Source organism: Scyliorhinus canicula, chromosome 11 (assembly GCF_902713615.1).
Source record: "Scyliorhinus canicula chromosome 11, sScyCan1.1, whole genome shotgun sequence".
NCBI lineage: Eukaryota > Metazoa > Chordata > Chondrichthyes > Carcharhiniformes > Scyliorhinidae > Scyliorhinus > Scyliorhinus canicula.
In genome coordinates this window covers 145,581,295-145,603,375 of record NC_052156.1, presented here as the reverse complement: position 1 = coordinate 145,603,375, position 22,081 = coordinate 145,581,295, and the positions used below count along the sequence as shown (strand labels likewise).

The 22,081-nt window shown below is 49.9% G+C and overlaps 1 protein-coding gene across 1 annotated transcript; it reads right to left on the bottom strand.

Moving 5' to 3' along the window:
• Positions 1 to 996: 996 nt before the first annotated feature.
• LOC119973798 (lectin-like) lies at positions 997 to 21,603 on the bottom strand. Its single transcript, XM_038812223.1, has 6 exons — positions 21,491 to 21,603; positions 21,332 to 21,414; positions 12,324 to 12,469; positions 6,502 to 6,642; positions 2,628 to 2,736; positions 997 to 1,210 (listed from the first exon to the last, which is right to left on the bottom strand). Exons 1-6 carry the CDS (start codon positions 21,601 to 21,603, stop codon positions 1,131 to 1,133), a joined length of 672 nt encoding a protein of 223 aa, XP_038668151.1. The 3' UTR covers positions 997 to 1,130.
• Between the last annotated feature and the right edge of the window lie 478 nt (positions 21,604 to 22,081).

Genomic DNA, 22,081 nt, shown 5'->3' with positions numbered 1-22,081 from the left:
ACACCTCTCACACTCATCTGCTACCCACTGAAAGAACCCACTCATTCTCGCCCGAGTCATATGCGCCCTGTGCACCACCTTAAACTGTATCAGGCTCATCCTTGCACAGTCCGTAACCTGCATATACCTGAACTCACTCCCCCTCAGCAGCTCTACCCTCTTCCTTAGCTCATCCAGACTGGCTAACCCTTCCTCCAAATACAAATCCCTCACCTTGACAAGCCCCACTTCCCTCCACCTCCTATATACACTATCCACCCCCCCGGCTCAAACCCATGATTCTCGCACAGCGGCGTTAGCACCGACATCCCTTCCATCCTAAAATGCCTCTTCAACTGATTCCATATCTCCACCATGGACTGCACCACTGGGCTCCCTGAATACCTACTCGGAGCCATTGGCAATGCTGCCATCACCATAGCCTGCAAACTAGACCCCTTACAAGATTCCTCCTCCATCCTAACCCACCCTACCCCTTCTCCTTCCCACCACCGCCGCACCTTGTCCACATTCGCCGCCGCACCTTGTCCACATTCGCCGCTGCACCTTGGCAACATTGTCCACCATCTACAAGATGTACTGCAGTGACTCACCACGGCTCCTTTGGCAGCATCTCCCAAACCTGTGACCTGTCCCACCTACAAGAACAAAGGCAGCTAATGCAACAGAACACTGCCACCTGCAAGTTCCCCCTCACTGAGCAGCCCGTTATCTTTCAGCAGCAGAGGCGGTCCGCCAGCTGGATTTTCTGGTCCCGCCGTTGTCAATGGGTTTTCCCATTGATTGCACTCCTCCTCGCCGGGAATACCGTGTGCCATTGGTGGGACTGGAATATCCTGCCATAGTGAGCAGCCGGAAAATTCCGCCCATAGAGCCACACAGCATCCTGACTTCTCTTCTTCCCCAATGTAGTATTGAGTGAAGAGGTGGGTAGGAAGCCACAGTGGGACAGGAAGGCTGCTATTAACTAGACTCACACAGCATCAAACACACAGCTCATGGTGCAATTGTATTTATTGTTGACTGAGAGAACAATCACAGAAGCAGTAACTGTGTCACAAACAAATCAAACACTGAATCCATTTTTCATTTTCAGTCCTGGACAGGATCACGGAGCATCGCAGATTCCTCTAGTAACAGGGCAGTTTGTAGGAGCAAATGAAAGAATATTTTCTATCACAAGGCACATCATTCCAAGATTTTGTATTCGCTGGAGAAAGAAAGAAAGATCGAATTAAGTGAAGTGAACAGCTTATTGGCTTATTGTTCTCATTCTTTCTGCTTTGAGAATGTCAAGGTCTTTTCATTTCCACAATCTCTTAATCCATGGGCGGGATTCTCCGTAGCCCGATGCCGAATTCGGAATCGGCGATCGGGCAGAGAATTGTTTCCGACGCAGGATCTGGGCCAGCCGGCCGTTTGACGCTGGTTCGCGGCGCACCCTCCAAATCGGCGTCATCGGGAAGCGCTCTGCGCGCAGTCGCAAGGTCATTGGCACAATATCAGCTGGCCCACCCGCGATGCTCCGCCCCGGATGAGATGGCTTCCTGATGGCATGGGCCACGTGTGGTCCCAACGGTCGGTAACCTGGTGTGCTGGCTGAGCCGCCACACTCGTCCGGGATCTGTGCCGCTAATCTGTGTTAAGATTCCAGCATGGCTGGCGCCATGTTTTCAGGACTGCGCATACGCGGCTCGGGACCCGTCGATTCCGCGCCCGTTTTCCGCGCGTATTCCACCTGGTACCAGAATCGGTGGGGGGTTCGCGCCCGTTTTCTGTCATGAATCACCCACGGATTCTCCGTTGGCACTGGTAGTTAGCCTGAGGAACGGAGAATTCTGCTCCATGGGTAACTTTGTAAATTACCTGAAATATTTCCTGTTGTGACCCCGTTTTCAATCAGTGTGCGAGTGAGTCACTGAAAGTTGAAAACCTGGCGATATTCAGTGTGGGTTTGGACAGTTCCTGAGTGAAAATGCTGAGTTTACCCTGGGTGAGATTCTCCTGTGTGGGTGGGCAGCACCTCCTCACCACCAGGGTTAAACTGTCTCCTTCCCCATTGCACAATCTTCACACAATTGGAACATTCCCAATTAGAATTCAGCTTTCCAATATCTGTCTGGGTCACATTATCTTCAATCTGGGAATTGAACTCTGTGGAAAGGGAGACGTCTGTTTGGTGCATTAGTGAAGTGAGGGCTGGATACAGGAAGGTTGAATCTTTTCCCTCGGAATGTTGTATAAACACAGAGTGGAGTCCTGCTCACCGGGAGCACGGCTGCAGCCTGGGTCATGCCAGGATCAGCTCAGTAAACGTGCAGCAGTTACAAAGCTGCTCTTGGTCTGACATCATCACTGCAGAACCCACAGAGACGCACAATTGAGCAGAAGGAGAAACTTTAGTGTCACTCCCAGTGAACGTTCCTTTATCCACAGCATGTGACCCATGTACTTTCCCCCAGGAAACAGTTTTCCCTGGAAGGTGACTGTCAGAGGGGCAGGAAGTAGAGATCTGTCAACGTCTAAAACTGAACCACGTGGAGTCCACTCAGAATCTCATCCACTGATCTATTTGTCTGGAATTGTTTCCCCCCAAGACATTGTCACATTTCGCAAAATCAACTTACCAGTCCAAAGATTCCCACAGTTTTCAGTTCCATTCTGATTATTAGGTTCACCAGTTCTCCATTTTTTAAAATGTGATGAAGATCCATCAGTCCAAAGGAAAGTCCCCTCCTGTGGAAATATAAAATCATGCATTCATGTCTCAGATAGGCAGATATCATTTTCTTCACTAATGTGCTGACGCGGTTACTTAAGAGGTCACGTGACAGAAGCAGCAGGGTTCGGCCTGGAGCACGGGCAGAGTACAAATAGCTCCTCAGTCCACTGAATAAATTACTATTGTTATAAGTCCTTGGTCACCAGTCATTGTAACCCAGCACTTGTACCTGGTGTAAGGCGTTGACAGTATGGCACAACAACGTGGCTGCAACGGCCTGCCCTTATTCAATGGAAACATTGCGGACAAGTTTGAAAAGGAGCAGTGCATCTACTGCGGTGCTGGATCATCGGATAAATCCAAAAAGGTACAAGGTCACTCCTTACTAAATCCAGCGGGCCGCAAGGCAGTCCAGAAGTTTGAGTTGCTTGTGTTTCAAATGGACGAGGACAAAGAGCATCCTGAAATAATTCTGGAGAAGTTTGAGAACACTTGGGGCCTGTGTAGTATTATGCTCTTCACTGGCAGCCATCAGTGCTCCAATACTCTGATGTTCACCATCATATCAGTAGATGCCTCCCGGCAAAGACTTGGTGCAATCTGCATCCAGAATGGCAAGCCTTTGCATCAAGGGTCCTCACTAACACTGAAACTCATTATGCCCAGATTGAAAAGGAAATCCTTGCTCTCCTCTTCGCCTGTCAGAATTTTATGATTTCATATGTGGTCATCCTGCAAGCATTGAAACTGATCATCAGCCACTCATAACCATCCTCAAAAAGTCTCTTTGCACTGTGTCTGCACAACTGCAGCAGATGTTAAGGCTATAACGCTACAATCTCAGCGTTGTCTATAAATGTGGTAAGGAGCTGCATTTGGCTGATTCCCTTTGCAGAGCCTTCCTATCCACTACAGGTCAGGCAGATCGTGAGGAAGACATAGGCATCATGATTATAGAGGTGGTGTTCTCTCATAATCCAGGAACTCAAAGATGCCCTGGAGGCAGACGTTACCCGCAGACAACTGCACAACATCATGAGAGGCTGGCCAAAGTCCTCAAGAGAGCTGCCCCACAAACTACACATTAACGATGAACTAACCGTACAGGATGGCCTGATACTGCATGGCCAGCCATTTATCATTCCTTTATGTTTTCAGAGGTACGACGCCTATCAACTTCACCAGGGGCACCCAGAGTTGGAAGAAACCAGATACAGGACCAGGAATTCACTGGATTGGCCTTCCATGTATGCAGACATAGAAAAGGAAGTCTCCAGATGTGCACCATGCAACGCACTCAAGTCATAAAAACAAAAAAACTCACTGTGGCTGCATGAGGGCCTGGGTCTCCCATAGTCATTCACAACAGCTGACATTTTCCAATGGAATGGTAAGCAATTCGTATTCCGGGTGGCTTGAACTCAACCATCTGCCAGACATGGGCCGGAATTTTCTGTCCATTCGCTGGAGGCGGGATTAACGCTCGGCCCTCTTAACACCTGATCAAACGGACAGGGTCCATACCGCGTGAAACCGTGACAATTTGACGGTGGTACATAACTATGCCCTGCACCCAAATAGTTGCGTGGTCGCTTCAGACAGAACTGACTATGCACAAAACCGGCATCATCTACTACAGGCATCGGAACCAGCACCAGTAGAAACCACAGTTACTCCAGCCATTCAACCCCACAATACAGGCCTCCCACATCAGTGGAAATGGAGGCCCTTCCTGAGGCCTTGCACCCATTGGGCACACCAATTGCATGCCCCAGTTCGCCCATGCTGAGGGCACCAGCCCAAGAATATCTAGAGCACAGTCAACTGTCAGAATGACATGCTCAGGCCGCAAGACCAAACCAACAACAAGGTTCCAGGACTACATAATGAATTAGCCTACAACTAGCCGTCATCTTTCTTCTTTCCATAACAACGGGGGGGGGGGGGGGGGGGGGGGGAGGAGGAAATGCAATGGACTATGCAGCAGCTGTAACAGCTGAATCTGTGTCTCACCCTATGTAAATAGTTATGTATTGTTATCCTGTACAATCTGCATGTTATAAAATAGTTTGCACACAATTAATATTTGCGCCCACTAGCCGCGATTCACCAAAATAAATGCTAAGTGCTGCTGTCAGTGGGAAAATCAATGCATTTCCCGCTGGCCCTGGCAACACCAATCAGGTACTGTTCAACAGGATTTGGAAATTATTTTTGAGAAGAAGGTTTTGCACTGGCCTTGAGAGGGGCGGGGCCTACAACATATTGACAGATCCCGTTCCTCAAAGAGCCCCCACAATTGTTAGCAAGACACCCCCCCCCCAATTTGCATCACTGGCAAGGCCCTCCCCAAAGTGAGCGGCACCCCACTATGGGTTTGCCAAATGGCCCCCCCTTCAGACACCTCCTACCTTCAGGCCCCTCCAGTCCCCCCTCAGGATTCAACCTTTGGAATTGCCAATCTGGTGTTGTGGACTCCGAGGAAAATCAAGTGGGCAAATACCCTCTCTGCACTTACCTCCAGGGTACCAAGGGTTCCTTCAGGGGAGGTAGTGGTTGGAGGGGTTGGCTGGGTTGGAGGGGCTCAGGTCATGGGCCATGCTCGGGATGGGGTTGTGTGGCAAGACTTCCCTCTGCCGCCTTGAAAACCTTTAAACTCTCGACCAACATGTCAAATTCAACGATCTGTCAAATCAAAGGTGAAAGACTTCCCTCTGAAGCCCTGAAACCTTGAAACCCTGATGTCACAGCCTCCGAAAAAAACTGTGGTTAGAAACAACACCTGCTCAAAACAGGAAGCACATCAGATATATGGATCTTGAAGAGTTATAAAAACAAGCAAAGCTAATCTTCCAATTAAATAGTGTGGGCCTATCAATCAAGAAGCTTAAAAGGCAATGAATCATGAAATTGAATGTAAACAATGCAGTTCAAAGCTTTTAGGCTTTCCAGCATGCCCATAGGCTTGAAAAAGTTAAAGGGGGTTGAAATTGACTGTGAAAAAGCATTTTAAATGTTTACAACATATGCGAGGGAAGACTTTCACCTTCATCTGACAGATCTTTGAACTTGGCGTACTGGGAAAGACATCATATTGGTCCAACAACTCAGCAGGAAGACTTTTAACTACAACTAGACATGTTGAAAGAGAGTTTATTGATTTTCAGAACGACAGAGGGAAGACTTGCCACATGACTCCCAACCCAGAAAAGACCCCTGACCTGACCTCCTCCAGCCCAGCCCGAGCTCTGCCGACCCCCACCATCCTTGAATGGACCCCTTTGGCATCCTAAAGGTAAGTGTAGAAAGGCCCCCCTTGGTGTCCAGGGTGTCTACTCCCTGCTTTTAGGGACCAAAATCATAGAATTTACAGTGCAGAAGGAAGCCATTTGGCCCATCGAGTCTGCACCGGTCCTTTGAAAGAAGCTCGCAACGGGATGATGCCTGGCGAGAATTCTGATTTTGCCCTCACACAGCGGGCCATTGGGAATCCCGCCAGGGGCTAGCGGCCTTGGAAAATTGTCCCCACTGTTACATCTCATCACCACCAGTTGTCCCAACTTGAACAGGGAGACCAGGTGGTCACGTGATGACATGGTTACTTACTCTGCAGAGCGCAGGAAGAGTACAAGCATGTAAGAGCTGTGCATACTAGTGAATACACTATTGTTTCTTGTAAGTCCTTCGTCTTTGGGAACTTAGCACTTCTACACATATCATTGAAAGATGTATCATTTCTTTACCATGAACAATGTGACACAGCAAATAAGAAAAGTTACCTTGTAGAGGTCATTGAAACCAATCCAAGTGGGGACATGAGATCCTTTGGCTTCAAATATCAGCTCAAAAATAAAATTGTTCTGTTCCTCCCAGTGTATGGAGGCAAGATGGCTGCCTGGACCCAGAGTCTGGCAATACAGCTTTAAATAGAAACAGACCATTTATATCTTATGATATTTTTACAATTGAACATATTCAATTGTTTTGCTGCAATATGTTTAATGCTGAAACTTTGTTCTTTTGCAGAATGTGAACAATAAAACTACAATCTCCTGCTATATGTCCATGATCTCCTGATGGGGACTGATTCCAAACGTCAGTGAATGGGGACACACTCACACTGATTACAATCGTATTGTAGTTTCAAACCATCAGGTCGAAATTCCAGCACAGTGGTGAGCACTGTTGCTTCACACCTCCAGGGTCCCAGGTTCGATTCCCGGCTTGGTCATTGTCTGTGCGGAGTCTGCACGCTCTTTCCATCTCTGCGTGGGTTTCCTCCGGGTGCTCCGGTTTCCTCCTACAAGCCTTGCTAAATTGCCCTTAGTGACCAAAAATAAGGTTAGGTGGGGTTACTGGGTTGAGGGGATAGAGTGGAGTTGTGGGCTTAGGGAGGGTGCTCTTTCCAAGGGCCGGTGCAGACTCGATGGGCCGAATGGCCTCCTTCTGCACTGTAAATTCTATAATTCTGTGTTACCGAACTTTCAACCCCGGCAGCATTGAAACCCCGCCTCCCCCCCAGCCCGGCTGCGGTGAGTTGGAGTGGGGTGGGTGGGTTCTGTAAACTTTCACCCAGAGAATAAGTAGAATGGGTTACCCTCAGGTTTGAGGATGAGATATGTGATGAGCTCTGGAATCTATACATTTTTAAAGGGTTGAATGAGGAAGGTGGAGCCGTATTGACTGATGTCGCCACGTTAGTAAATAGCATAGTTGGATACTGGTAATTGCAAAGGGACATTGATAAACTGTCTCAGGTGGAGCAAGATGTGGGGAGGTAGGAGATGATTTTGTTTTCGACCTAATGAAAGATAAATTGAAGCAATCATTAACATGGTGAGAAACAAGGAACTGTGGTGGAGCAGAGAGATTTAAGAAATCATTGCAAGGCCGTGGACAGGTACAAACAGTTAATGAGATTAAAGGTTAAAAGAAGCAGATTCACCAGAATAAAGCTGGTGCTAAAAGGGTTAAATAATAAATTGTACAAACTGGGCCCGTATTCCCTGAGAATAGAAGATTAATAGGTGAAGTAACTGAGATGTTTAACATAATTAAAGGAGCTGATGAGATAGATGGAGGAACTATTAAGTCATAACCTTACAATTAGTATTATACCTTTAAGGGCGATGTCAGGGAGCTTTTCTCACACAAAGTGTAGTGGAAATCAGGTGCTGACTCCCTGAAGTTTAGTTAGCTCAGTTGGCTGGTTTATATTCCCATATTGGCTGAGGTTATCATGAAGTCTCTCCTTTCTCAACCCAGCCCATCGCCTGAAGTGTGGTGACCCTCAGGTTAAATCACCATCAGTCAGCTCTGAAAGGGGAAAGCAGCCTGTGGTGACATTTACATTTTACACACTCCCTTAATAAGCCTGAGGGTCAAAGGAAAATGGCACAAGGGTACTTAAAGGTTATCAAACCTAAGTGGGTAGATGGAGTTAAGATACAGATCAGTCATGGCCGATTTGAATGGGGAAACAGTTCTGAGGAGATGAATGGCCTACTCTTGTTCCTATGTTCCACACATCACCCCCCCCTGGCTGTTGAGCTACATAAACCATGAAGCAGCAATGTCTTGATCATTAAATTCTCATTTTTGTTTTCAAATACTACTATGGCCTCACCCCTGACCCTGGAACCTCCTCTAGCTTTACAATCTGCCAGGATCTCTACCCTCCCCTAATTTTGGCCATTTGCACAATGTTAAAAACACTGTCAGTGTTAAAAACACACCCTGGTTTGCATTTGAGTGAATGGGGGCTGGTGTGAGGTGGGGGTCTGGAGCCAAATAGTGCACTGGGCTGGATTTGGACATCACGCAAAGGCTGAGGTGAACAACCCCCCCCCCCCCCCTCCCCCTCCCCCTCCCCCTCCCCCCCCAATCACTTGTTTATTCATACAAAAAGAATTGTTAGACGCAGAGATTACCTCATAAGCGGCTCTAGAGGATGCCCTGGCTCTGAAAAGTGCGATGGAGTTTGGAGCATGAAAGCAGGGAAGGACCACCAGGTCTGGCAGGAAGCCACTGGCAATCATAGCACCAGGGATGATGGCATAGAAATCATTGGGCACAGAGGGTCAGGGCAAAAGTACAGAGATACAGGGAATTTGGTCCGCAGCCCAGGAGCTATGAAGAATGCTTCCAGTTGCCGGGGAGATCACGCCCAGGAGAGATGCAAATTCGGGAAAGTCACATGTTAAGCCAGCAATAGGAGGTGGCACATTGGAAGGAAATGCAAGACTAGGCAAATCCCACAGGGAGACATCGAAAAGAAAAACTGACTCAAGTACACAGTGTTGAGAATAACCCCGAAAACAACCAGAATTTTACAGTTCAAACCATATCAAAGTGCGAAATATGCCCCCAATTGTGATTGTGTTGGTAGTAAATGGTCAGCCATTTAGAATGGAGATGGATGTGGCTGTTAAGTAATGGGTTAAGAGACATTCCAATTTGTTGTCTCATTTATGTTAAGTATCCAATAATTGACACTGATATGTAAAAGGGCTTCAGGTGGCCTTTGTGTCAGGTGATGTGATAGTTTTGCACAGAGTCTGTTGAACTAAATTAAAGGTGTTTGTGGAAAAGGACTCTTTATACAACAGCAACTAAACATCTCACAGTGGGGCCCTCCGCTTTCAGCTGGAGGTGAACAAACATACCGTTATCAGCAAGGTGGCATTCAGCCCCTGAAGTTAAGAAGGTCAGCAGCTAAATTATCCATGGATAGCAGGGAAGCTTCAAAACTCCGAAGACCGCCCACAATGACCATAAGCTGCCAGAATTAGTCAGCTCAACTCCCCCAATAGCAATGGAGTCCAAGAGCAAAGTCTGATGGACCAGGATTAGCTTTGCCAAATTAAATTAAATTGGCTAAAAGCCTTTCAAGTTAGCCAAGGAGGCATTCATGACATCTTAAAAAAAAAAAATCAGGAGGTTTTCCAAGACAGGCTTGGCAAGATACAGGGCCTTAGAGCAAAGATTAACAGGGATCCAGAGGCCATGCCCAAGTTTTTCAGAGCTTGATCCATCCCCTGTGCCTTAAACGAGAAGAATAAATCTGAACTCAGGGACTAGAAGAATTTTGATAGGTATCATTAAACCTGTGCAGTTTTGGGAGCGGGCAGCTCCAATCGTGCCAGTGGTGAAGCCAGATGGAACCATCAGAATTTGTAGGGACTACAAATCAAATGTGAATCCAGCAGCCAAATTAAACCAGTATCCAATGCCAAAAAAAGATTTATACCGTAAATTACCCTTGATATGAGTCATGCTTAACAATAGTTGGAGTTCCCTTCCAGAGAATTTGTTACTACAAACACCAAAAAAGGCTTCTACAAGTCTACCCGGTTACCCTCATCTGCCTGTGCAATGTATATTCCAGCGATGATGGAAAGTTTATTGCAGGACCGACCCAAGGTGGTTTTCTGTCTAGGTGATGTACTGATTACAGGAACAGCCAAAGAGGAGCAGATAACCAATCTTGAAGAGGTCTTAAAAAGATTAAAGATGGCTAGAAAAGGTTGAGAAGCAAACAATGTATGTTCCAAGCTCATGAAGTGATGTAGTTAGGATTCAGGGCTGCACCCTATGGAGGGGAAAATCAAAGCAATTAAGGTTGCACTGGCCCCCAAAAATACATCAGAATTGAAATCCCTTTTCGGAATGGTGAACTATTACGGCAGATTTACTACCAATCTTTCCACATTGTTGACACCCTTACACAAACTACTTAACAAGGACCAGAGTGGTATTTGAAAGAGCATCAGAAAGAAGCCTTTGAATGGGTTAAAATTGCTTTACAGTTATCCAGTCTCTTGTTCCATTGTGACCCATCAAAATAGATAATCATTAAGAGCGACGAATCACCTTATGGAATAGGGGCGGTTTTGGCCTACATGATGAAAGATGGTGCCGAAGGCCTTTCGCCTATGCCTCGAGAACTTTGACCAGTGCTGAACAAACCTACTCCAAAATTGAAAAAGAGGGACTAGCCGTAATACTCAGAGTCAAAAGGTTTCCACCAATGCGTCCATGGATGGCATTTACATAGACATAGAACTTACATAGAATTTACAGTGCAGAAGGAGACCATTCGGCCCATCGAGTCTGCACCGGCTCCTGGAAAGAGCACCCTACCCAAGGTTAACACCTCCACCCTATCCCTATAACCCAGTAACCCTACCCAACACTAAGGACAATTTTGGACACTAAGGGCAATTTATCATGGCCAATCCACCTAACCTACACATCTTTGGTCTGTGGGAGGAAACCGGAGCACCCGGAGGAAACCCACGCACACACGGGGAGGATGTGCAGACTCCGCACAGACAGTGACCCAAGCCGGAATCGAACCTGGGACCCTGGAGCTGTGAAGCGATTGTGCTATCCACAATGCTACCGTGCTGCCCAACTTAGACTGGCCCAGTTCCTGCTCATCTATCGAACTCCACTTCATGTCACCACAGCCGTTACATCGTCAAGTTATTAATGGACAGCTGCATTAGAATACAATTGGATCGTATATCTCCAAACTTGGCAGGCAATCATAGATTTTACAGTGCCGAATGAGGCCATTCGGTCCATCGAGTCTGCACCGGCCCTTGGAAAGAGCACCTTACTCAAGCCCAAGTCTCCGCCCTATCCCCCTAACCAAGTAATCCCACTTAACCTTTGTGGACACCAAGGGCAATTTAGCATGGCCAATTCCACCTAACCCGCACATCTTTGGACTGTGGGATGAAACTGGAGCACCCGGAGGAAACCCACACAGACACAGGGAGAACGTGCAGATTCCGCACAGTGACCCAAGCCGGGAATCGAACCTGAGACCCTGGAACTGCGAGGCAACTGTGCTAACCACTGTGCACCCGTGGGAGGCTGGAGGATGAACCAATGGGACCACCTGGCCAGGGTAGGCTGGTTGGTGAATGGCTATGGATGAAAGTGATGTTGCAGTAAGCGGGCAAACCCGGTAATGCTCCAGGGGTAACTGAGGAAAGTGTCTGCAGGGATACCCTTTTGCAAATTGAGACACAACCTATTGAGGGTCAAAAAACGATCCCTCTACTGCTGAAGCACCGTCAGTGAATTAGCGAATTGCGTCGCTCCCAATGGATTAAGAAGTCTCCTGACTGATTTACCTGAAAGAGACTGCATTAAGAGACGCTTCTTGTATACTTTTGTAAATAGTTCCTTTGTTATTTGAAGAAGGTTTATCAGAAACGTAAATGGAGAGGGATGGGGCAGTGCGCCCCGTTAAGGAAGTGAGTTCCTGGATGGTAATGTGACCCGATCGACAAATGCACATAATCCCTGGGGGGTGGAGCGTGGGTTTCCCAGTTAGTTGAGATTTTGGAGTCTTGGAACATGGTCGCCTTGATCTCACTCTCTGTGCATAGTTTAATAAAGCATTCATTTGTTACTCGATCTGGTTGTCGCCCGCCTGTCAGGATATTACATATTACCAGAGGATTGAACACGCGTAAATCAGAAAGATCCAGATACAAACAAGAAGTTTTTCCTTGTGTGTTTTGTCATGTTTAGCAACATTGAGGAGCAAATACTTCAATAACTTACAAAGATTTCAGGGACTTACCTCAGCTTCTATCCAAGTCTTTGTATCAGGAAAAAATTTGTAGCAATGGCCAAAGTAAGGCACCCCATCACGACAAAATCCTCTCCCCAAGTGACCACCGTTGTCAATGTGCCGATTCGGCAATTCAATGCCCGGAGGAGAACTTGCTGCAGATTAAAACAAGCTGTATTAATCACAACATTCACAGTTCATTTCTCATTCAGGAGGCTAGGAATTGATGAGCACATGGTAGACGAGACCTGCCTGGGAGTGGCAGTTTTCACCTGACTGCATTTATCCTCTGCTCACACACCAGGTTTCCATCACAATATAGAGAGGTTACAGAACAGGAAGAGAATGTTTGCTCCAATTGGTCAATGCCTGTGTTTCTGTCCCTCATGAGTCTCCTAATCTGTTTACTTCCTCTAACCCTCCCACCAAATCACTTAATTCCCATCTTCCCCATGTGCTTATCTAGTTTCCCTCAAAACACACAGGGCTAAATCGCTGTCTTTTAAAGCAGACCAAGTCAGGCCAGCAGCACAGTTCAATTACCGTACCAGCCTCCCCGAACAGGCGCCGGAATGTGGCGACTAGGGGCTTTTCACAGTAACTTCATTTGAAGCCTACTCGTGACAATAAGCGATTTTCATTTCAAGTGAATCTGTGCTATCTGCCCCAACACCGCCATCTAGTGGCAAGTTTCACATCTTCACATTTCTCCTGAATTCCTCATGAAGTTAATTGGTGACGATCTTGGCCAGAATTCTCCGTTTGGGAGACTATGGGCTGGATTCTCTGTATCTGGGGCTAAGTATTGACGCCAGCGGAGGAAGTGTGGCATTTTACGACAGAGAAAACGGTGTAACAGCTGCACCGATTCAGCTACTTTAAATGGGCTAGCACCGTCGCCACGTTGAACACAATCATTGCCGGATTCGGCAGGTCCGTGATTAGTACTCATTAGGCTGAGACGCCGCAGCCGCCGTTAAACGGTCCTTCCCCCCCACTCACATCGCCCAAGCCAACAAGATGGCGGGAAGGAGAGGGCGCCATGGTTCAGGGACGCTGAACAGGACACCCTCCAGGAGGAGAGAAGGATGACCCTGTGCCCTGACCCGGGTGGAAGGCCGCCAGGCGTCACTGTTCGCCGTGCCTGGGCACAGGTGGCAGAGGCGTTCAGCGCCGTGGGCAACGTAGTCCAGACTGGCATGCAGTGCCAGAAGAAATTGCATAACCTTCTCAGGGCTGCTCCATGTCCCTGGCACTAACCCTGCATTCCCCACACACCCATTACCTGGCCCCTAGCCCCCGGGATGGCCAAACCCTCACCCTGCCCCACATGTTAGCACCCATGCCATCCGCCATGGTCAGGTGCCCTGGCCACTGAGGCCACAATCTATCCAACCCCTGGGTTGCAGGCGAGCGTGCAGACCCTGGTCGAAACCAGAGCGCGCCTCCAGGACTTGCAGCGCCTGGTGGCTGGGGGAGGGGGGGGGGGGGGGGGGGCGCTCATGGGGATGGTTCCGCTCGCACTCCCATCCAATGGAGTAGCTCGGGGATTATCGGACACCCGGAGGGAGGAGGGGGTGATGGGGCCCGTGTCGGTGACTCCCGCAGGGAGATGCCGGAACACCGCAGCACCTCGGACTCCCCCCCCCCCCCCCCCCCCCCCCCCCGCATCCCTGGTGCATTTGGTGGGCAGCGGGCAGAACAGAGTGGCACCATGCCACCCGGGACACCAAAACAGCAGCCGGACCCATCTAGGCCGGGTCGCCCCATGAAACGTGCGCCAACGGAGACCCTTGTCACAGGGCAGGAATCACAGCAGGCCGCCTCCACTCCTGTTGTACCATCTGGGGAACCACCTCGGAATAGTATTAGGGCCCGTAAGGCCGGAAAGTTAGACACCAGTTAGGTTGGCACGGGTGCAGGGCAAAGTTTAGTTGTAGGGGCGAGGGCACAGACTGTATATACCTCTTCAAAGTAAACACCTGTTAACACCGTTAAATCCTGCCTCGGTGCTCTGTCTGATGGGTGTGGGGGTGGGTTGGCACGGGCTGGCTGGTGGGGTGTTGGGAAGGGGGAACCAGTGCACGCAGTGTGGGAAGACCATGCTATACCCCCCCCCCCCCCCGACCATCCCCAGAACCCCATCCCAGGGATTCGATGGGACCGGCAGATGGACTGGCCAGCTCGCCCAGGTGGAAGATGCTACCATCGGCATGAATCAGGCGTTGTCGTACGATGCGGAGCACCAGAGTTCATCGCAGAGCGGGTTGGCATCATCCTCCATCCCATAGACCAGACCCACTGTTACTGGCAACCGAGGACGCCCAGCTCATAGCGCTGTGCGTATGTATCACGGAGGGGGTGCAAGTGGGCGGTCTGGCGGTGTGGGAAATGAGAGGGTGTGGGTCTGGGATGGTGTCCATGAGCCTGGCCAGAAACACCCTGCCCCTTACCGCCCCCCCCCCCACCCCCCCCCCCCCCCCCCCCCCCCACCCCCAGTCACCTGGAGGCGATCAGAGCGTCTCATGCGTGTTGTTACTGGCGCATACGTCGTGTGGTCTCCCCTGTCTGCAAGGGCCCCATGTCCTGCTCATCGTCCCCTTCCCCCGCATCTTCCTCATCAGATGAGGCCTACCTTTCCTCCTCATCCTCCTCCTCCAGCACATCGCCCCTCTGCTGCACCATGTTGTGAAGGATGCAGCAGCCCACCACGATGCAGGTGACCCTCTCAGCATCATCCTGGAGGGTCCCTTCAGAGCAGTCCAGGCACCTGAACCGCATCTACAGGATGCCGAAGCACCGCTCGATCACACTCGTGGTCGCTGTATGGGCGTCATTGGAGCGGGTCTCCATGTCGGTCTGTGGCCTCCAGATAGGTGTCATCAGCCATGGCCCCAGCAGGTATCCCCTGTCGCCCAGGATCCAACCCCTCAGCCAAGGGGGTGCCCCTTGAACATGTCAGGGACCGCCGAGTGTGCCAGGTTGAAGGTATCGTGCACACTGCCCAGGTATTGGGCACAGAGGTGTACGATGCACAGCTGATGGTCACAGACCAGCTGTCAGTGAGTGGTACCCCTTTCAGTTTGTGTAGAGCGGCCTCTCATCCGCTGGTGCCCGTAGGGTGACATACATCCCGTTTATCGCCCCCTGGACTCAGGGCATCCCGGCGATGGCAGCGAATCCCAATGCCCGGGCATCCTGGTGGGCTCGATCCCCATGGAAATGGATATACTGCTCTGCCTGGGAATATAGGGCCTCTGTGACAGCGTGGGGGCACCTAATCATAGAATTAACAGGGCAGAAAGAGGCCATTCAGCCCATCGTGTCTGTACCGGTTCTTGGAAAGAACACCCTACCCAAGCCCACACCTCCACCCTATCCCCATAACCCAGGAACCCCACCCAGCACTAAGGGCAATTTATCACGGCCAATCCACCTAACCGGCACATCTTTGGACTGTGGGAGGAAACCGGAGCACCCGGAGGAAACCCACGCACACTCGGGAAGAACGCGCAGACTCCGCACAGACTGCGGCCCAGCCGGGAATCGAACCTAGGACCTGGGGCTGTGAAGCACTTGTGCTAACCACTCTGCTACCGTGCTGCCCGACCTGTGCACCGAGGTCTGAGAGATCCCGGACAGGTCCCCACTCAACGACTGGAAGGACCCCGTTGCATAGAGGTTCAGTGTGACCGTGTCCGACAGTATGCCCGGTCCAACAAGTACTCAAATGACAGACAGCGCCAGTACACACTAGGCCTCCTTGGCACACCCTGCTCCTCAGCCTGTTGGGCCGCTGGCCCTCCAGCCTGTGCGGCTGCCACCTGCCCCTCTCCAGCCCGTTCTTCTGCAGCCCAGTCCTTGACTGCCCGCGCTGCTGCTGCCCGCTCCGCTGCTGCTGCAGATTCCCCATCCTCTCCGAGTGGCCCCCGCTCACGCGGCCACAGGGAATCTCGCAGAGCTGCGACCATCACCACGGCAGCCACCATTGTCTGCAGGGGTGAATGGCCAACATGTTAGCATGGCGCATACTCCCGTGCCCGACCGGGTTCGATGGTCGACATGGTGGCCCCGGTTGGTACTGCGGGCTCCGCCCACGCAAGGCCCTCTCCCACCCCCGCACCCCTGCCCGTTGGTGCCCCCGGTCTTGGCGCCCGTCCCTGCTGCCAGGGATCCCCCCCCCCCCCGCCGCAGCCGGCACGGACCTGCAGTCACTCCACGCCATTTCCTACCTCCTCTCTCTCTCTCACTAGCAGCCAGGACGCCAGGTTCATGAATTACAAGTGAACCATGCCATTGGGAACTAGGCCCATTGGAGCTGGTGAATCTGAGGCCCCGGAGAATAGGGTGTTAGGCCCGCTAATGATACGCTGCCTGTACTTTAACCCCGCGTAGCGAGCGCCGCATTTACGCCATTTTCAGGGTGCCAGAGCATCCCGATTTGGCCTCAAACTGGTGCCTAACGCGATTTAGCTATCGGAATGTATTCTCCACCTAATCGCGCTTTGTGACATTGGGGTCGGCAAGCGAAGAATCCGCCCCTAGTTCTCCCGCTGGAGCTGAGTCACACCTGATTTTAGTTCACGCTGGGAGCGCAAATCCGTAAACAAGTAGCAATCCTTAGCCATGCAAATTTATGCATGCCGAGGGATTCTACCATCGGGTTGCCATTTTGAGCAAGCGACCCGATAGTGAGAAGGGGAGGCTGCGCACCCTCTGCGCAACGCAATTCAGCACCACAACCCTGGTTATTCTGGGTAATCCGCACCCCCCCGCCCCACAGTATGAGGGTGACACCCCCACAGTACGAGGGTGACCTGACAGACACCCCCCCCCCCACCAACAGAGAACCCCCTAAGAGAAACCCTGTCCAGAGACCCTCAATACAGAGAACCCGACCAGAGACCCCCCCCCCCCCATTACATAGACACCCTGAAGAGGGAAATTTGGGCATCTTTAAATATTAGATATTACCCGGCAACCAGTTTAAAACTCTACTTCCATTATTTACTGGAGAAGTTATAGACGTTACACAGCCCTCACAGTGGGAAACAAGCTGCCAATTATAATTCAGATTACAAGGATATAATCTGTCTTTGAGGGGCCTAACTTTGAGGTATAAATCTGCAGCTGTTAAATCTCACGGTCTGTTCTACAATGTGGGGCAGTGTACCATTACGGCCCCAGTATGTCTGCCGATAGCGGCACGGAGGGGTGATGGACAGCACTCATGCCTCAAGAGGAGCCATTAAACAGCAGGGTGGAAGGTGACTGATAGCTACACCCCACATATCGGACCACCAATATCAGCGAGAAAACATACGTGTCTTAGTCATGATTGGATAGTTTAATTAAGTACGCAGACCTTTAATGTGATTGGTTAACTATGCATGATGTAACCATGATCAATAATTATGATTGGACATAGATCACTAGTAACAAATGATTGGTACATGCTAATTTCTTGTAATAGAACCACAAAGTATAACTGTCTGTACTATCCTTCAATCTGTGCTCTCTGGTGTCCCAATTTGGAATCCCAATAGCCCTTGCTATACCCTATAATAAAGGTCTAGTTTATTACTCCATGAGTCTTTGGCTGATTTCTCCTGAGTGGAAGAATGAAATACACCAAGGTCGAATAGCTGCACTTTTCTACACAACACTCACCCTTTACAGAAACCTCCACCAAAGACCCCCATTACAGAGACCCCCACCTGAGATCCCCAAATTAGAGAGACCCCCCCCCCCACCCGAGAGCTGACATGAGATAGACACCCACCAGGCACCCCCCATCAAAGAGACATCTGCCTGGAAGACCCCATAAGAGAAATCCCTGCCTTAAATCCCCCATAAGACATTAAAACTAGTGGTTTATAAACATTGCAATTAATTTTACAGCTGAGTATGATTGACAGCTCCTGGACCACACAAAGGCAGTTAAGTGCTTTCTGTAGAGAAAAGAGGAAGTGAGAGCACTTGAAATAATAGAATTCCTATAGTGTAAAAGGAGGCTATTCAGCCCATTGAGTCTGCAGTAACCCTCTGAAAGATCATATTATCTCAGCCCACTCCCCTTCCCAATTCCCATAACCCCCCTAACTGGACATCTTTGGACACTAAGGGGCAATTTACCATGGCCGATCCACCTAACCTAAGCATCTTTAGACTGTGGGAAGAAACCGCACCCGGTGGAAACCCACGCAGACATGGAGAGGAAGTGCAGACAGTCACCCAAAGCTGATATTGAACCCAGGTCCCTCGCGCTGTGAAGCAGCAGTGCTAACCACTGTGCCATCCCTTAACACAACTGTATATTTCGAAGTCACTCAGGAGTGAAGGGAGATGAATGAAATAATTCAGACAGCTGGGTGTGTGTGGGAGCTGTCAATCACAGCCTAGTGAAAGAGATATGAATGAAAGGCTTTCCGATCAAAGGTTTGAGGGGATCTAAGCCCAGCTGACTGGTTTTCCCTTTACAGGGATTGACAGGTGCTGCTACCTCTGCCTGAGCCAACAGGTGGATTGCCCAGGTGAGTTTTAAAGCAATGATACTTTTTCACTGTCTCTATCTGGACTGTTCTCTAGCTCCTGGACAGGGGTCTCTCTCATGGGAGACTTCCGGACAGGGGTCTCTCTCATGGGAGACTTCCGGACAGGGGTCTCTCTCATGGGAGACTTCTGGACAGGGGTCTCTCTCATGGGAGACTTCTGGACAGGGGTCTCTCTCATGGGAGACTTCTGGACAGGGGTCTCTCTCATGGGAGACTTCTGGACAGGGGTCTCTCTCATGGGAGACTTCTGGACAGGGGTCTCTCTCATGGGAGACTTCTGGACAGGGGTCTCTCTCATGGGAGACTTTTGGACAGGGGTCTCTCTCATGGGGGCCTTTCAGGCAGCAGTCACTCTTACACGGGTGCTCTGGTGCAGGTCTTTCTAATGCAGGTGTCATACCTACACAGAACTTATGAAGTGGCAATGCTTAAACTCCTCGTGAGCCTGGCTGAATACAAACTCCCCCATTAAACGGGGTGGGGAACCCTAAACCACGTACAGCTAAATTTCAGTATAAATCCGGCCAGTTTGGGTACCATCTTAGAGGAGAGACCTGGCTGGGATCTTTCATGCCTGTAAATAATAGTTATCGTAATAAAACAATTTCTTTCTACAACTCAGTGTGGACTCTTTTGTGTGTACTAAAGGTGGTCTCTGCTGAGGGTCTTTTTTACCCCACCATCCGCCATGACACCCCCTCCAACTGTCCGCCACCTACCGGCGGGGCATCACACGGACCACCCAAGGATAACGCCCACAGTAACCCACATAGGGCACCGCAGAGCTTACCACTAGCATGGGTAGCGCTTGCCGACGGTACCTCTGGCAGCAGGGACGGGCATCAAGACCAGAGGCCCCCAAGGGGCCAGGGGTGTAGAGATGGGGGGGAGTTGAGGGGGACATGCTGGGCAGGGTCTGCATGCAAACCAGAGCCACCATGTAGCCCATTGAATCTGGTTGGGCACAGGGGTATGCACCATGCGAACATGTCGGCCTTTCACCCGTTGCAGACAATGGATATTGGGATTCAACCAACGATGGTGGCCTTCCTCCTAATCGCCGCAGCCCTGGGGGAAGCACTGTGGCTGTACGAGCCGGAGCTGCTCGAGGAGGAAGCTGCAGCAGGACACTGCTGAGGATGGAGAGCCGGCTGCCCAACAGGATGAGGAGGAAAAGGGAAGGAGGCACCGCATGAGGCCACGTCTGTACCGGCAGCGCCTGTCATTCGAGGACCCACCGGGCCAGGCATGCTGTCAAAGACTCCAGATGAGCAGGGGGACAATGCGAGCTATCCGACAGATCATGGTAAACCTGACACCATGGGGGGGATGGGGGGGGGGGGGGGGGGGGGGGCACACTCCTGTTGGCCCTCGAGGTTACGGGTGCCCTGTAATTTTACGCAACAGGGTCCACCTAGGCAACCCGTGGGGGTCTTTCTGGGGTGGCACGGTAGCACAATGGTTAACACTGTTGCTCCACAGCTCCAGAGTCCCAGGTTCAATTCCTGGCTTGGGTCACTGTCTGTTCGGAGTCTGCACGTTCGCCCCGTGTCCACGTAGGTTTCCTCCGGGTGCTCCGCAAGATGTGCTGTTAGATAATTTGGACATTCTGAATTCTCCCTCTGTGTATCCAAACAGGCGCCGGAATGTGGCGACTAGGGGCTTTTCACAGTAACTTCATTGCAGTGTTAATGTAAGCCGACTTGTGACAACAATAAAGATAATTATTATTATTATTCAAAAGTTCCCTCTTGTGGAGAAGAGGAGAACTCAAGGGCTTCAATATCAGACAGTCACCAAGATTGCCAGGAGGGAGTTCAGGAGAAACATCTTCACCCAAAGAATGATGAGAAAATGGTACTCACTACCACAGGGAGGGGTTGAAGAAAATAATGAAAATGTATTTAAGGTGAGTGAAATAAGCACGTGTGAGGCGAATAGAGGGTTACGATAATAAATTTGGATGAGGAAAGATGGGGCAAGGATTTAGTGGCGTATAAACTCCAGCATGGACTGATTGGGCCAAATGGCCTGTTTCTCTGCTGTACATCCTGCATAATTTGTATCCATCCTTAAGCCTCCATCCTTATCCTCACAGAAAACAAGTACTGGAATCAGTATCCATAAGGCCACCTTCTCTACTCCTCTTGTGTCCTGACAGACACACAGTCCTCTTCCTGCAATGTGCTTCACTATGAGGTGACTGTGATTTGGAGAAAGCCGTGTGGTTATTTCCCCTCCTCCCCTGTGTTAGAGAGTCTCAAACTCACACTTCAGCTCAACAACTCTGAACTGCTGTGTCTCAGGCAAGAGACACGTCCGACAGATGTAGCCATCCGGGACAGTCTGATTGTTCCCAAATTCCCATCTTCTATTATCCGGATACACCTTCTGTGCTGCCAATTTTAATCGTTATTTTTTGTTCACAGTCATTGATTTCTACAGAGAATAGAATCAGTTTACCTGTCACCTCACTGCTGAAGAATGCAGCCAACAGCAAAACTCCAATCAGCATCATGTCTGGCATAAAGTTCCTCTCCTCAAACCTGAAATACAAAAACAATTCAACATGAACATCAAGATTTCCAATGAAAGGTGGGAATCTCCTGCACCCATTCCTACCTCTCCCTTTCCCAGTTGTCTGATGTGATGAGGTTCCAAGTGTGACTGTGAATATATAGAGCGGACTGAAGACCAGTGGAGCCACTGAAATGAAATCCGATTGGCTGGACCATTAATGATGTCAGATTAATTGTTGCCCAATTGGTGTCCGAGAGCCAACAGGAGGGACTGGAAGATATTCAAATATTTCCTGGACCACAGCTGAGATTGTGTAACGTGGATCTGTAACTCCTCAGTGAGGAATGGAAACTGCAGCCAATGTTCCTAACCCCATCAATCAAGCTGGAAATGAATGGATTTAAGAAATTAGGATTTGAGAATCAATGAAACCATTTAGAATTTGCTGCTTATCATTATGAGCTTCCAACCCTAAAATAAATGGATAAAGTTCTAAAAACACAGGCGGCTGGCTTTATTCTCCGTTCTGGAGACTAAGTGTTGCCAACGGTGCAGGATTCGTGGAGATCCACAACAGCAAAACTGGTGCCGCCCCTGGACCGATTCAGGAACCCTAGCACCGGCTATCCATTCCAATGAGAAATGGTACTGGGATTCGCCAGGTCCATGATTGACACTCGAGCGGATGACAAG